This window comes from Balaenoptera borealis, assembly GCF_965194805.1.
Source record: "Balaenoptera borealis genome assembly, chromosome: 1".
Lineage (NCBI taxonomy): Eukaryota > Metazoa > Chordata > Mammalia > Artiodactyla > Balaenopteridae > Balaenoptera > Balaenoptera borealis.
Window position 1 is genome coordinate 193,187,144 of NC_138860.1, and position 14,947 is coordinate 193,202,090.

General features: G+C 58.3%; 1 protein-coding gene across 3 annotated transcripts in view; it reads right to left on the reverse strand.

The window, feature by feature from the left end:
• The window catches only part of PRKCZ (protein kinase C zeta), a 99,176-nt gene that overhangs the window by 13,099 nt on the left and 71,130 nt on the right, over positions 1 to 14,947 (reverse strand). For all 3 annotated transcript variants that reach the window (XM_082404402.1, XM_082404401.1, XM_082404403.1), the window contains 5 exons: positions 13,592 to 13,723; positions 12,917 to 12,998; positions 11,866 to 11,918; positions 9,026 to 9,214; positions 6,022 to 6,119 (listed from right to left, as the gene is read on the reverse strand). In XM_082404402.1, coding sequence (XP_082260528.1) covers positions 6,022 to 6,119; positions 9,026 to 9,214; positions 11,866 to 11,918; positions 12,917 to 12,998; positions 13,592 to 13,723 — 554 coding nt within the window. The remainder of the gene's footprint in view (positions 1 to 6,021; positions 6,120 to 9,025; positions 9,215 to 11,865; positions 11,919 to 12,916; positions 12,999 to 13,591; positions 13,724 to 14,947) is intronic.

The window sequence follows — 14,947 nt, forward strand, 5'->3', positions numbered from 1 at the left end:
ACTGAGTAGGAAGCGCCTGCATCCTAAGGATGCCCTGTCTTCCTTTCCGGAGCTGGACAGGTTGATTCCAAAGTCCACATGGAGAAATAAACAGCAAAAAGGAAAAACAAGCAGCAAAACGTGTCAATGATTAAGACCAGGGAGCGTGCACAAAAGTTACTTCCTCCTTTCACTTTCCTGCGTTTTAAAATTGCGTCAAGTTTTTTTTTAAAAAAAGGAGCTACCCTTTTGCGTGGTTTCTGATGTCCTTTAATAGTCGGCAAAAGCACAATTTCAGGTCTGGTCCTGACAGTTACTTCGACAGAAGGAGCCCCCATGCCCGGCTCTAGCGAGGCCCTGTCCAGGGGAGGCATGCAGCTGCACAGGGCGTCACATCAGTCAGGCAGTGGCTGCGTGGGGCACCGGGGTCACCGCATCCTAACGGGAGGGTCCAAGGACGCCAGCTCATGGAGAGCATGTCCCCTGCCCGTGCACGTCCGTCCCCAAGCACACGGCAATAACACGCCCCCGCCACCCACTTGCCCTGGTCTGAAAGCAGCCAGTCGCCTCCAGATTAGGAAGAAAGAAGGAACCACACTCAGTGAAGGCTGTGTGTGGGCACAGCGGCAGGAGGACTCAGGCCCCTGGGCTAGGCGGACAGAGGCCACGCCCCAAGGGTCCCTCACTGTCCGGGGCCGTGGGGTGATCCACACGGCTGCCACAGTGTTCCCAGAGAGAGCGCGGTCCACCCACACGATGGAAAAATACTGCGAGGTCCTGAAACCTCCGGAGTGTTCCGGTGAGCCTCGACTCACTTCCAGCGGGGGGGTCCCTTCTCCCCACGTGCGCCCTCGTGCCGGGCACTCTAGCCCGAGGGGTCCTGCTTGGTAGCCTGAGGGGTCAGGGCTGCATTTGGACCATTTTAGGGGACGCAGGGGATCCAGGTGGAGAACAGAGGCTGACGTGGCTCCGCCCACGCCCACTGTCACTCAGCGCCGCGCTTTCTATTCTGGGTTTAAATTACGACTGGAACAAATTTACTGCCTTTGGAAAGTACAGTGACTCACGTTCCCAAGGAGGGAGCACCTGCCCCTCAAGGTCGCGGATGATTCCCGCCGCGTGCACGGCCCCATGGGTGCATCCTCGCGCAGCGGTCACAGGTGTCCCGTGACCATCACCAGGGCCCCCGGGAACCGGATCTTCCTGACCCTCCATCAGGAGCGGGCGGAGGTCAGACTGGGCCCTGGGTCTGCTCACCGCAGGCCTACCTGCTTCTCACCATGGCAACAACTCACGTGGCCCCGGCTCCCCCTCGGCTCCCGCTTCCCAGCCCCATGTCCGCACCGCCCACTGGACACGTGCTCGCCCCGCGCCCCCAGCTCTCCACGTCGGACCCCGCCTGCCGCCCCAGCAGCGCCCAGCGTTCGTCAGTCCTGCCACGCTCTCCCTGGCATTGGGCGAACTCACCGTCCTCGTCTCCCTCTAGGCCTCCCTCAGGCCTCCTCGCCCAGCAGGTCTTGCGTCCCCGGCTGAGGATTGTGGTGCTTTTGGAAGCCGTCCCACCGGCAAGCCCTTCCTCATCCTTCCCCGGCACAGCCGCTTCCCCTGGGACACACCCGTGCGACCTTCCCTCGTGGGCTCTGCCCCCACCCCACCTTGACGGCGTTCCCAGGGTGCACGTGCACGCTGTGGCCCCCCTGTATGGGGCCCCGGGACCCCGTCCAGGCTGAGGTCTCTCCAGAGCTGCAGGTAAGTCCTTAGGTGCGATTTACAAAGCCTAACACACAAGGCGTTTCACATCTCGAAGCCACCGGGAGCCAGGAAGAACTGAGTTTAGCGTCTAAGTGGGCACTGCAAACAAGGCACAACCGCTTTGTTCTTCTTTAAAGGGGAAGAAGCATCTGCGTCCGTAGATGAACATAGATAACCAATTGGGCCAACGGTTAAAAGGTTTTATTTTAGAACAGCAGGTTGACTGTAAATATTTTACTGGTGGCTTGCTCATCTGTGATCTGAGATCACGCAGAAGCGAGAAAAAGCTCCCCAAACTACAATCTAAAGTGGGGGGTTGGGGGGAGGGAGAAACAGATTTTCAGCTACCGTCTCTCGATCACCCGTTTTCCCCACAATAGCTTAAACTGAAGCAGTTTCCCCTGTTTTGGCCATTTCGTAGTTAATTTTGGCTGTTGTTTAGAAAAGATGGGCTGTGTGGATATGAATGATGGTTTTTCCGTAACACAGATATTTATTTTATACTAAAACCCCATTGTGGGACTTTCCTGGTGGCGCAGTGGTTAGGAATCCACCTGCCAATGCAGGGGTCATGGGTTCGAGCCCTGGTCCGGGAAGATCCCACATGCCGCAGAGCAACTAAGCCCGTGCGCCACAACTACTGAGCCTGTGCTCTAGAGCCTGCGAGCCACAACTACTGAGCCCATGCGCCACAACTACTGAAGCCCGCACGCTTGGAGCCCGTGCTCCGCAACAAGAGAAGCCACCGCAATGAGAAGCCCGTGCACAGCAATGAAGAGTAGGCCCCGCTCGCCGCAACTAGAGAAAAGCCCGCGTGCAGCACCGAAGACCCAATGCAGCCAAAAATAAATAAATACATACATACATAAATACATTTATTAAAAAATTAAAAATAAAACCCCACTGTACCATCTGCATACATTTGTACACACGTGGTGCTCTGTACCCTGTGTATACACATGGCGACATTAATGACGACTGTAACGTTCCGGATTCCACGTCCATGAGTGAACACGGAACACGGCACAGCCGGATGGCACTACTGGATTTGGGGAGAAAAAAGAAATGCTTATTTTCTTCCCATCCAGAGACCCCCTTCTGATAACTGCTTGTGAGAAACTGTGTCTTATTTACCAGATTTTTGCTGGTGGCGGCCCGCGGGCACAGCTCCGGAGTGGAGCGGGTGTCCGCTGTGTTTGGTGGCGCTGCAAGGGCTGCGCCGGCTCCTGGCACCACGGCAGGCCCTCGGGGCGGCGGCGCGGCGAGGAGCCCACAGGAAGGGTCGAGGTGGCCCGCACGCCCGTCCCAGCCACGTCCCCGCCGCCAACCTGCCCACCCAGCCTCCCAGTTTCCGTCTCCGGTCCGCCCGGGGGTCCTAGTGGCCACGCTCCTCACTCACCAGCAGCAGTGGGCGCGGTGCTGACAGCCGCCCCACGTGGGGCAGGGCAGCTGCTGGTTCCTGTGTCCTCGGGGGCTCAGACACGAGGTTGCGTCTGTTTGTTCCAAGGCCCAGCGCCCCCAGGAAGAAAGGCCCTTTCAGCCGAAGCTCACATTATTCACAGTTCCCCGGCAGCGGGGCCTTCCTGGCTGTAAACGTTTAACTGACGGACCCAGAGCCAGCCCCTGAGGTGGGCATCCCTGCCATTCCCTGTCCCAGGGCTGAGATGGGGCCCAGAGAGGGTGCCCTGTGCAAGGTCGCCCGGACAGTAAGGGGGGGCTGGCACTTGAAGCCCAGCTGTCGGCTCCAAGCCTCTGCTGGTACCGCTGTCAGGAGAACCACAAAAGGCTTTGAAAGACTGAAATGAGGACGGGGTCTCCGGAGGAACCAGGCTCTGCTGGCACCACCCTCCCAGGGCACGGCTTCCGGGGTCTCCCTCCGTCTCTGAGCCACTTTCCAACCGGGTGGCTTCTGTACCAACAATGCCATCCACAGACTCGCAAAGGAAGTCTGCCTGGCGGGGCCCCTCCCGGCCTCCCAGCCGGCTCGGCACCAGGCATCGGCCAGTCCCAGGGTCCCCGTCACCCAACGTGTGCAGGATCTTGAATTCTCCTGTGAGCGGGCTGTAACCTCTGACGAGTCCCTCATTAATCAGTGAGTCACATAAACGCTGACACACGCTCACTTTATATCTGTACCAAGGACATGACTGTACCTTAAAAAAATTATCCTTTAGCACCACCACTGCCTACGAGGTGCCAGGTATGAACCAACTGCTGGGAGCACAAAAACACCCCCCCCACCGGCCCTGCTCTTAGGGAGTTCACACCATGGGTGGTGGGGGACAGGCATATATCGTAACCCGGCGTCAAAGCAGGCACGTGGAAACAGCCCGGAAAGACACCCTATCCTGACTAACCAGGTCTCAGGTGCTTCTAGACGTCACTGACGGATTCCATAAAAGGGGGAGGCAAAGGAACTAGACACGGGTGCTACTGATTCCTGGGATGCCTCCCGGCCGTGAACGTGAAGGCCGGAACACAGCTCCTCACATCCGTTTGGAAAGGCGCTACAGTGCGCGCCTGCGTCGTGGGGCTCACACAGAAACACCTACGGGATGATTTTTTTTTTCCAGTTCTAACCTTAACGCACCTGGGAACACGTGAGCCGGCGGGCAACAGAGCTGGAAGTGAGGCTGAAATATCTGACCCTTGTACATCCACACCCTACAAGTTCATACAGTAAAGTCAACTGAAAAACACAGCAAGCCTCGTCTCACAATACGTTTAGGAAGCGTGGGTTTGAGGGGACACCCTCCCTCGGGCGTGCCCCATAATCCCAAGAGGCTGGTCAGAGCCAAAGAGAGGTGAGGAAAGTGCACTGGACACTACTGCTGGGCCCCCCCGGAGCCCCGGGCGGGGCAAGAGGAGGCGAGCAAAGCGGCCTGGCAGGCAGGGCGGCGAAGATGGACAGAGGGACCCAGGGGCGGGCTGGTTGCAGGGGCCTCGTCCACACGCCCAGGAGCCTGGACTGCCTCCCAGAAGCAACTGGGAGAGTGGCCGCGGGGCTCTGAAGCAGGTGACGGATACTTCACATCTGCGTTCTCGAAACATGGCTCAGTTCCAACGTGGGGGAACTGACAGCCTGGCGCCCCAGGGACCGGACGCCCCGAGGAGGCTGCAGCCGGGGCTCAGGGGGAAAGGGAGGGTCTGAGACCCACTCAGGAGGCAGAATCACTGAGATCTGGGGAGGGGGCAACGCCAGTTCCGGTGGGAACAGGGGACTGAAGATGGGGAGAGGTGGGGGTGGATGCGGGGGCTGTCGGGGGGTGAGTCACTGCTGTGATCACAACAAAGCCCCGAGCAGAGAGCGAGCAGAGCAGGACCGAGACCGTTGTGCAGAGAGGCTTGTCTGCACGCTGGGCCCTAGCAGAGTCGGGCCCTCGCTCGGTCACCGGCTCCCTGCGCTGACATAAAACTTCCCCAAGCGATAAGCGTGCCTCACCGTGACCACACTGCACAAACAACACGGTTTACACTGAACACCTGCTGCTCGCCGGGAGTCTGGGACTTCGGCACGTGTCAGGTAGAGGCGCCTACGTGACCCGCCCACAATAAACCCCGAGTTTCACAAATCCCTGTGGAGGAATTCAGGGTGTCCTGTGGGACTCCACAGGGAGGGACTCCGGGCGGCTCATGCCTGGTTTCGTCCCGACTTTACCCTGTGCATCGTTTCCCTTTACATCCTTTCACAGCAGCAAGCCTTAGCCTTGAGTTTGACGATGTGCCGTGTCCTGAAAGTTCTCCTAAGTCACCGAACCTGGGGGTGGGCCCTGAGCACCCCGACCCAGAACATAGTAACTTCTCAAGTAAACAAACTGTGTGAGTTCAAGTCATCTGGCCAAAAAAATTCCAAACTGAGTATACGTTGAATATCCTAGACCAGTAGTTCCAAACCTTTTAAAAGCAGAATTCTAATATGTACAAAGCTTCTAAGTGAGGCTGTTTAGCATTTATTAATTTATTCCACTCATCAGTGAGATCCATAAGCACAAAGACAGGCCTCCCATTCACAGCGGCATCCCAATACCTGATCCCAAGCTTGTATCAGTGGGATGCGTTCAATAAGTAATTTGTAAACAGAATTAAAGAATTTAGCTGCTTCTGTATGAAATTTACTTAATATGACACCAGCCAATGAGAACAACAAAGCTAGTTTGAGGAACCAAAAAGCCCCCATACTTGCAAACAGGAGGACCCTACAGACGACAGCAGAAACCTCATGACAGCACAGCCTCCACACGGTTCAGATCAGAAAGCAGCAGAATCCCAGAAGCACCCCCTTTCTCTTACCGACTTGTTGTCTGGAAGCAGGAGTGTAAGCCGACCAGGAAAGGGTTGCTGGATGCCTGCTCAAACACGTGCTTCTCTGTCTGTACCCAGTCAATATCCTGAAATAGAAGCCAGGGAGTGTGAACACTTCACAGGCATCCTGGAGAAGGAGAGGCAAGAGAGGAATGTCAACTCTGCTTGAGGGAAGACAATGCAGAGAGGAAAAGAAAACGCCCGCTGAGAAATTCTGCCCACCACCATCACCATCCCCACCACTGTAACCCATTACCATCTGCCACCTTCACCTTCATCATCTCCACCATCACCACCATCTCCACCATCACCACCATCACCACCATCATCACCACCATCAACATCACCATCATCATCATCACCATCATCATCCCCATCCTCACCATCACCATCTCCACCACCATCAGCATCGTTAGCTGTCACCTATCACCATGAACATTTCTCACCGTTTCTACCACCATCACCAAAGCCACCATCCCCAGCTGTGCACTGGCCTCTGGGCTACAGGCTCTCCCGCACTGCCCCATGTGCTGCCCGTGGCAGCCTTGGAAAGTCTGTATTATCATCTCCACTTAAGACAGGAGGAAACAGAGAGTGGAGGTTTCTCCAACACCCCACACCCATCTCCCAAGCACCAGCTCCCACGGCAGGGCTATCTCCCTCCCAATCCACACTGGAACTTGCGGAAAACTCAGCTTGAGAGTCTCAGCTGTGGTTCCATTACAACCCCAGAAAGCAGAGTCGGACGAGATTCCCCGAATTCCCCGGGTTAAACCTCTTGTCTCAGGGGTTGGGAAGTGAGCGGGAACAGGATGTGTCCAAAGCAGCCTGCCTTCCCCTGAAGGTTTCTGGAAGAATGAGCCGACTCTCAGTGAGCAGCCCTTTGGTGGCCAAAGACCGTCTGGGTTCCTCGTCCTGGGGCTGGGTCCTGACCCCTCTGCCCCTCGCTCCCGGGAACGGCCTGGGTGGCATGGCTCTGTCTGACCAGACCCACCTCCCCCAGCTCCACTCGCTTGTGCAGTGGCCACCTGGTGTCCCCACTCAGCGTCTCATGCGCAGAGCCGGCCTCAAACAGAGCCCTTGACTGTCCCTGCGTCTGTTCCCCCAGGCACCTGGCCACCCGGGTGCTCAGGAAGGAAATGCCGGTGGGTGCACGATGCCTCCTCCCCCATGCCCCCGGGTCCACCTGCCTCACGCCTGCCGGACTCCCCACGCTATTTTAACAAAGCGCCACAGACCTCGGGACTTAAATCCTCCAAACTGTGTCCTCTCGCTGCTCTGACGCAGAAGCCTCTGGGCTCAGGGTGTGGACAGGGCCCCGCGCCTGCCCAGGGCCCCGCGGAGGGTCCTTCCTGCACCTCCAGGGGACTCTGGCCCTTCTCCGCCTCTGTCTTCACAGTGACTTCTCTGTGTGTGTTTTTCCTCCTTCCTGTCTCAAATCTTTCCCTGCTTTTCTCTAAAAGGACACTCGTCACTGGACTTAGGGCCCACCAGCTGATCCAGCATGACCGCCACAGGATCTGTGATTACATCTCCCCAAATAAGGTCCCGTTCCCAGGTTCCTGGGATTGGGACGGGGGCCACGGGACGGCAGGGTCTCTCACAAACGCACAGTTGGCCCGCGCGCCAGATCCTGGGGTCTCGCTCCCCTGAGACCACCTCCGAGCCCGAGCTCCAGTCACGGCCACGTGCGAAGATGCCGACAGCGACCACAGCAGTAACGCTCTCTGGAGGCCTCTCCTCTCAGCGTTCTAGAAACCAGCCCTCACACACCATCAACCCTCCCGCCTGCCGCAGGCTGGGAAGGGGCTTGGAATCCTCTTGCGGGGCTGCAACCGGCAGCGAAGACGCCAGCCGGACCCCGCCCTTCCCGGGGCCTCCGCTTCCTCAGCTGTGAGGCACGGACGCCCCAGCTCACTTGTAAGCTCAGCACCCAGGGCTGAGGGGCCAGCTGGGCGGTGTGAGGACTGCACAAACGCGCTTGCTGGGAGGACAGGCGGGGACTCGGTGCAGCCCCGCTCTGCCCTCTGAACTGCGAGCCTGGGCCGGGGAGCCCTCCCGTGGCCCCCGCTCCACGGGCGCCAAGTGGCCTCAGGGGTCAGCGGCGGCTGCACCGTAACAGAGTGACCGCTCCCTGTGAAGTCAGTTCTCTGCTTCTTAGGGACGTCACCTCCGTTCAGGGGTCAAAGATACAGGTCAAAAGTACGTCAAGCCAAGATGCCCATGAAAAGGAGCTCAATACATTGTCACTATGGGAATGCCAATCAAAGCCACTTCATACCCACTAGGACAGCGATGGTCAAAAAACAGAAAATGGCAAGCATCGGCAAGAATGCGCAGAAGTTGGGAACCTCACGCGTTGCTCTTGGGAACGTAAAATGGCACAGCTGCCGTGAACACAGGTTAGCTGTTCCTCAAAAAGGTAAACATAGAATTTCCCTATGACCCAGCAGTTCCCCTCCTGGGTAAACACCCAGGAGGAGTGGAAACAGGGACTCAAGCAAATAACCGCACGGAGCCGTTCACGGCAGCGCGACTCAAGCAGCGGAAGCAAAGACAAGCCCAGTGCCCGTCAGCAGGTGAACAGAGAAGCCCGACGGGGTTGATCCGTAAAACGCAACATGGCCGAGGCTTAAAAAGGAAGGAAGGACGCGCAGACACCCGCTACCACGTGGATGGACCTTGAGAACACGACGCTCCGTGAGAGAAGCCGGACACAGAAGGTCCCATAACGCACGGTTCCACTTACACAGAGTGTCCACAACAGGCAAATCCACGGAGACAGTGGGCGGCCGTAGGGGCCGGGGGACTGCTCACGGGGACGGGGCGGCCTTTGGGGGATGAGTGGGTGTGGAGCGGGGTGGTGGCGAGGGTGGCCCGACACTGTGAATGCGCTAAACGCCACTGAACTGTGCGCTTGAAAGCGGTCAAGTGGCAAACTCGGTTACGTGCGCTGACTTCCATCCGAAGGAGCGAGTAGGCGGGCCCTCACCTCGTCGTCGTGGACCAGCTCCTTCTTCACCACCTTCATGGCGTAGACCTGATCGTTCTTCTTCAGCCGTACCAGCAGGACCTTGGCATAGCTCCCGCGCCCGATGACCCTGAGCAGGTCGAAGTCCTGCAGCCCGAGCCCCTGAGATATTTTGATCCCGTCCATTCCATCGATAACCGGCTTGAGGTCCTGAGGGAGGGAGGACAAAACAGGAGGAAGCGGGAAGGGGACTCGTACGCGATAGGAGAAGACGGGGCGTCTGCGCCCCGGAGCCCAGAGCCCCGTCCTGCTCACAAGTCCTGACTCTCCGTCCCAAAGGCCGCCACCCCCGCGCCACCCAGGAGCAAACCCCAAGAGCTTCTGGTGGAAGGGGCCGGAAATCCGAGAGCCGTCATCAGCCACCGGTGGGCCCTCGGCAAGCGAGGAGGCATGCTCGGGGCCAGCCCCGCCTGGACAGGCCGAGGAGGTGGCCGCAGGCTCACACACCCCAGGGCCATAGGTGCAGCGGCCGGAAGGCCACCTGGCCCTCCCTGGGGGGTTGCAAAGCATAACTCGCTAATGTCTGGAAAGACCTGCCAAAGCAAGTACCACTAGAAACAATATACGATGACAGAGAAAGGCAATGTGGTTAAGAGCACAAGCTCCCCTCCTGAGAATTATCTCTGGCGGAGGGAGGGTAACGAAGTGCTCCTGACTCACTCCAGACACAGAGTGACCAGGTACAAAGATCTAGACGTCCAGGTGGGGACACTGACCCTGGGAAAGGTGTGGCCTCTCAAGGTGCTGCTGTTCCCTGAGGTCCTGTGCACAGAGGTTGATCCCCAGCTGGGACTGTCCTTGCTCAGAACCACAACTTCCTGAGCCTCATTTATCACCCAGAGTCCAGCTGTGATGCTGTGATTTGTAACACCAAGTTCCTATCTGTTCTAGGGCCCCATTCCGGGCACACAGCTCCTAAAACCTGGGGGGGGGGGGGGGGGGTTTCCTAAGTGCTGAGAGCCAGCAAGGTGTGTTTTGTTATGTTAACGAGGCAACTACAGGGAAGCCTCTAGGCTACCTAAGGATGCAGCTGGTTGCCAGGGGAACCAACCCTGGGATTAGAGGGTCAGTCCCATCCCCTGACCTCCCAGGAGGGGGAGGGGCTACAGGTTGACTCCATCGCCAGTGGCCAATGACTTAATCATCATGCCTGTGTAACGAAGCCTCCGTAAACCCCCAAGAGGACAGGTTTGGAGAGCTTCTGGGTTGGTGAATACGTGGAGATTTGGGAGTGGCGCTCGCTCAGAGAGACCATGGAAGCCCTCGCCCCTTCCCCACACCTTACCCTGTGCGCCTCCTACAGCTGGCTGTTCCCGAGTTACAACCCTTTAAAATAACCCGGTGATCTGGTGAGTGAAATGTTTCTCTGAGTCCTGTGGGCCGTTCTCACAAATTAATTGAACCTGACGAGGGGGTCATGGGACCCTCCCATCTGTAGCCAGTCGCTCAGAAGCACAGGTGACAACCTGGACTTGCAACTGGCATCTAAAGTGGGAGGAGGGGTCCGTCTTGTGGGACTGAGCCCCCGACCTGGGGGATCTGTCCCCCAGTTGATGGTGTCAGAGCTGGGTTACACTGTAGGACACTCAGTGTCTGCTGAGAATTGCAGAGCTGCTTGGTAGTGTGGAAAGCACACACGGAAAATAAAGGCAGGCTTTTATGCAAATAAAATTTGACAAAAACTGCAGCTCAGGAGTCAGCCCTGGACCCGCTGTGCGGTCTGGGCGGAGAGGATGTGGGAAGGCCTCACCCGCAGCAGAAGACGGTGCCAGGATTGGGCCCCCATGAACCTTTGGGGCAGCAGCCTCTGGGGCTTCATAAAGGATGTGCCTCTGCTGAGACCCAGCTGTGAAGGCGGCAGGGCCTGTTCCCGGAGCTGTCATCTCCCCACTGTCATCTCCCCCCCGCCTTGCCACCCCGCTTCACTGCCGCCCAACAGGCCGACTCCCCCACCCGGACACCCCATCCCCCCAAACCAGAGGGCCCGTGAGAGCTGCCTGTGGGTGCCAACGTCCCTGCCACACAAGGCACTGAGTCCCAGAGACGGGGACACCTGCCACGGGGGAGGGTGGCGGCCGCGGAAAATGTAAGAACCTGGGTGCTGGAGTGGGCGTGACAGCCAGGTCAGAGTGAGCCCACCCCCGAGGGGCCAGCCTTCCCGCTTTCTCTCAAAGCACAAGAGCACAGGGTTTCCTTTGTGGAGGTCATGTGTGCCCCTCGTGGTCCACCGTGATGGCCTGAGCCACCTGTACTGATGTGGAAATGGCCACGCCGGCAGTCAGTGCCATGGAAAGCTTCCGTGTGCCGGGCATGGTGCTAAGTGTTTATACAAATGCTCTCACTTTACCCTCACGGAAAGGTGCAATCATCATCCACCCTTGACAGAAGAGGATCCTGAGGTCAGAGGGGTCCCCTGACCCAGGCTCAGACCAGGCCTGAAGCTTGGGCTCACAGAGACTCAGCCAATGACCCACCACGCCCAGTTCTGCATCGGTGAAAGAGTACGTACAATGAGCACCATATCCTCACCTCTGAGATTCAGCAACGGCTGACGTGCTGCCACGTTCACTCGCTCTCTGCCCATTCGGCTGTACAGAGAGCACCTCTGCGCTAAATGTCTGGAAGACCTCACAGACCTCTGCCCTGGAAGCCTCAGTGTGCGCGATCCCCGATGTCCGCAAGGCCGTGCTCCCCCCAACCCTCCTCGTTCATATTCGAGTTTCCACGACTGCCCCAGAAATGAGCTAATGCACCTGTCAACAGGACACTGAAAATACTGATGAGCCGTCTGCTATACTCACCTCAGGTTCATCTTCAATGTTATCATGTTTCCGGGTTGAAGAAATATAAGCAACTAGTGAAGAGAGGAAGAAAAAAGGGGTGTTACAGGCGTTGTCAGGGACGTGCCCTGAGACCCCCACGGCCCTTGCCCCTCTGTGGAGACACAGTGGCCCAGGCCAGGCCGCCAGGCCAGCCGGTGCTCAGGGTGAAGGCCTGGAGCAGCCACTTCTGACTCAACTAGAGACTTAAGAAAATGCAGCTTCCTGGGCCCCACCCAGACCTGCTGACTCTGAACTTCTGGGGCTGGGAACCTGCCTTTGTGACAAGCTTCCCTAGTGATTTTTCTGGAAGCGACGGATCATAGGATTTTGGTGTCTAGCCTTCCAGTCTTCTGTTCTTACGGTATGCAGACGGGGGGCTGGGTGGATGGGTACTTGTTAAGGGTCTCCTTTACATGAGGTGCTGTGCTAAGGGTTTTATGCTCCGTGGCCTCCTGCCATCCCAGGGGATGGAGCTCATATTTATCAAACGAGGGCTAGGGCCCTTGCACACCCTTGTAACAGCCCACAGAACTGCAGAAGCTCAGAGCTGGGCCATCAGTCCAACTGGTACTCAAAATCACTCTCTGAATGCTTCTTAGCATTAAAAAAAGTCTCTCCCCAACGAAAAAAAAAAAGAAAGAAAGAAGAAAGAAAAAAGAAAAAAAATCCACTAAAACTCAAGAACTACACAGCAGCCTGCCGCGCGCACAGCAGGCCTTTCCGCAGAGATGGGTATCCACGGTGGCCGCTGCACTACGTGCCTCTTAGAACGTCCGAAGTCGGCACAGAGGGCAACCCCGCCCCGGGCTCCCCAGGCGGCAGCACACAGAGACGTGGGCGCCCAGGGAAGGCCACCCGCCCACCTCTGACCCGGATGAGGGGGGCCCTGAGAGCCCTCCCCGGTCCCGCGGCGAGCACGGGGCATGCTCCCAGGTACTGGCCCCTGGAGAGAGGGGAGGATCTAAAAGGATGCCCGGGGGGAGGGGAGGCGGGCGGCTGTTCCCGGGGGGGCGGGGCGAGCAGCCCCTACTTCCATCCGTCTCCTCGGAAGGGAGGTCCACGTCGTCACTCTTGTCGTCCACTGCAGGCTCCTGGGAAGGCATGACAGAATCCTGCAGAGAGACGGCAACACAGTGACCCGGCGGGCGCCACGACGGAGCTTCTGGAGACTTGTAAGTCACCTGTTGTGTAACACACACTGTAACACACGTCATGACACGTATCATTCAACTGTTACATCATCGCACTGAACACGGGAAGAGGAGCGCTGAGGTCACCTGTGAGTCCACAGGCCGAGGTGACCGCTCAGCCCCTCGGGCCGCGACCTTCCCGGCAGGTGCTTTAGAAAGCGCGTGTATTTACACGCTGACGCTGACGCTGACTCCTCTCTCCCGCCCCCAGCCCCCATCTCGCGTCGCCTGCAGTCAGGCCCCAGCTCCGGGGTCCACGGCTGACGTCACAATCCAGGAGGCTCCTTACTGGTGGACCCTGCGGCCCCCAAGAGTGCCGGGGGCTCCCGGGGCTCAGGAAGAGGGCGCGACCCGGACCGCTGGCCTGGGCCGTCACCCTGCAGCCCACGGGAGCCCCTCCTCTCTCTCGCGGGTGGCAGGGACGGTGTCAGGGCCCCCCCACCTGGACAGAAGGAGGCCGAGGGTCCCTGGGGCAGCGTGGACACCCCCCCAGGCTGTACCCGGCCCCCACTCACCATATGCCTGTTGCAGGTCAGCGGGACAAGCACGTGGCAGCGCTTATGGACCAGCAGTTTGCAGTTGATGCACCTGTAGCCCTGCCTGGCAAGGCCCCATATCCTTTCACTGCACTGGCCGCAGTACGCTCTCTGCGCGGGACGAGAACAGCCGCTGTCAGCCGGGCCCGGTGCGCCCGGGGGCCCCGCCACGCCACGCGGACATGCCGCACCGTCACGACGCGCAGCTGGGGTGGGAGGTGGCCCTGTCGCCTCGTCACCCCCGGCACCAGGCCCCCGCCCAGGCTCGGCAGCTCCGTCCCAAGGTTGGGGGAACCGAGGCCCCAAGGAGGGCGCTGGGGCTCTGCTCCTTGTGAGGGAAAAGGGGAGGCCCCGGTGGGCAGGGGTGACGAGACCCCTCCACGGGCAGCGCCCCCTCCTGCTTGCAGGGACTGGATTGCAGGGCCTGGAGTGGGAGTCGTAGCTCCTACCAGGCTGCGCTCAGAACAGCCGAGGGGCCCCTTGTGGGTGGAGTGACCCAGGCGAGAAGCGGGTGGGAGAGCCAGCTGCCTGACCCTCGTCCAAACACCACCTACACGACGAGCACAGAAGCGACCCTGCCTGGCGTCTGGCCGGTCAGGGTTCTGAGCTGCTCTGGGGCTCCATGCAATCATCTTGGTATTTTTCTCAGCGTTTTAAAAGATTTTAAATGGTCAATCTTTATTCTTCTTGGTTCTAAACGCTTGAAATTCATGATCATTTCTGGCTTGTTTGGAGAAGTTTTCGTAATTTTGGAATGTCACAAAATGCGTGGAGGTGAGCGTGTCCAGAAGTCTGGTCACCCGCCCACCACTCGGCGTCCAAAGTCATCTTCGCAGTTACGTGGTGTCCGCACATCGACAGGTTCCCCATTTAGTTTTTTTCCAGCCGTAACTTGTTTTTGTGTTTTACCCTCTTTTGCCTTTTTTTTTTTTTTTAACAAATTTCTTTCTTTTGAGAGAGTCTCAAATTACTCCTGGAGAACAGAAAGGATACACAGTACCAGCCGCGCAATGGAGCTCATTTAGGAAACAGAGCGAACCCTCACGAGGTGTGGGCCTGAGGTGCAGGACGGGCTGCTGGCGGCCAGCGGGCACCGAGAAGCCGATTTCCCACCAGGAAGGAGCCCCCTCCCCATACACAGAGCGCGTACGTCTCAGTCACGGCCATGTGGTCAGCACCTGGCACAGTGCCCAGCGCACAGTGGGTGCCCAATAAAGGTTTGCTGAAGACAAGTCCACACGCGTGCGCCCGCGTGCCCCACCGCTTTCAACTTCGGTAAAAGGAAAGAGAAGGATGTACCCAAGTCCCCCACGTTGCCGGAACCATCCCTCCCAC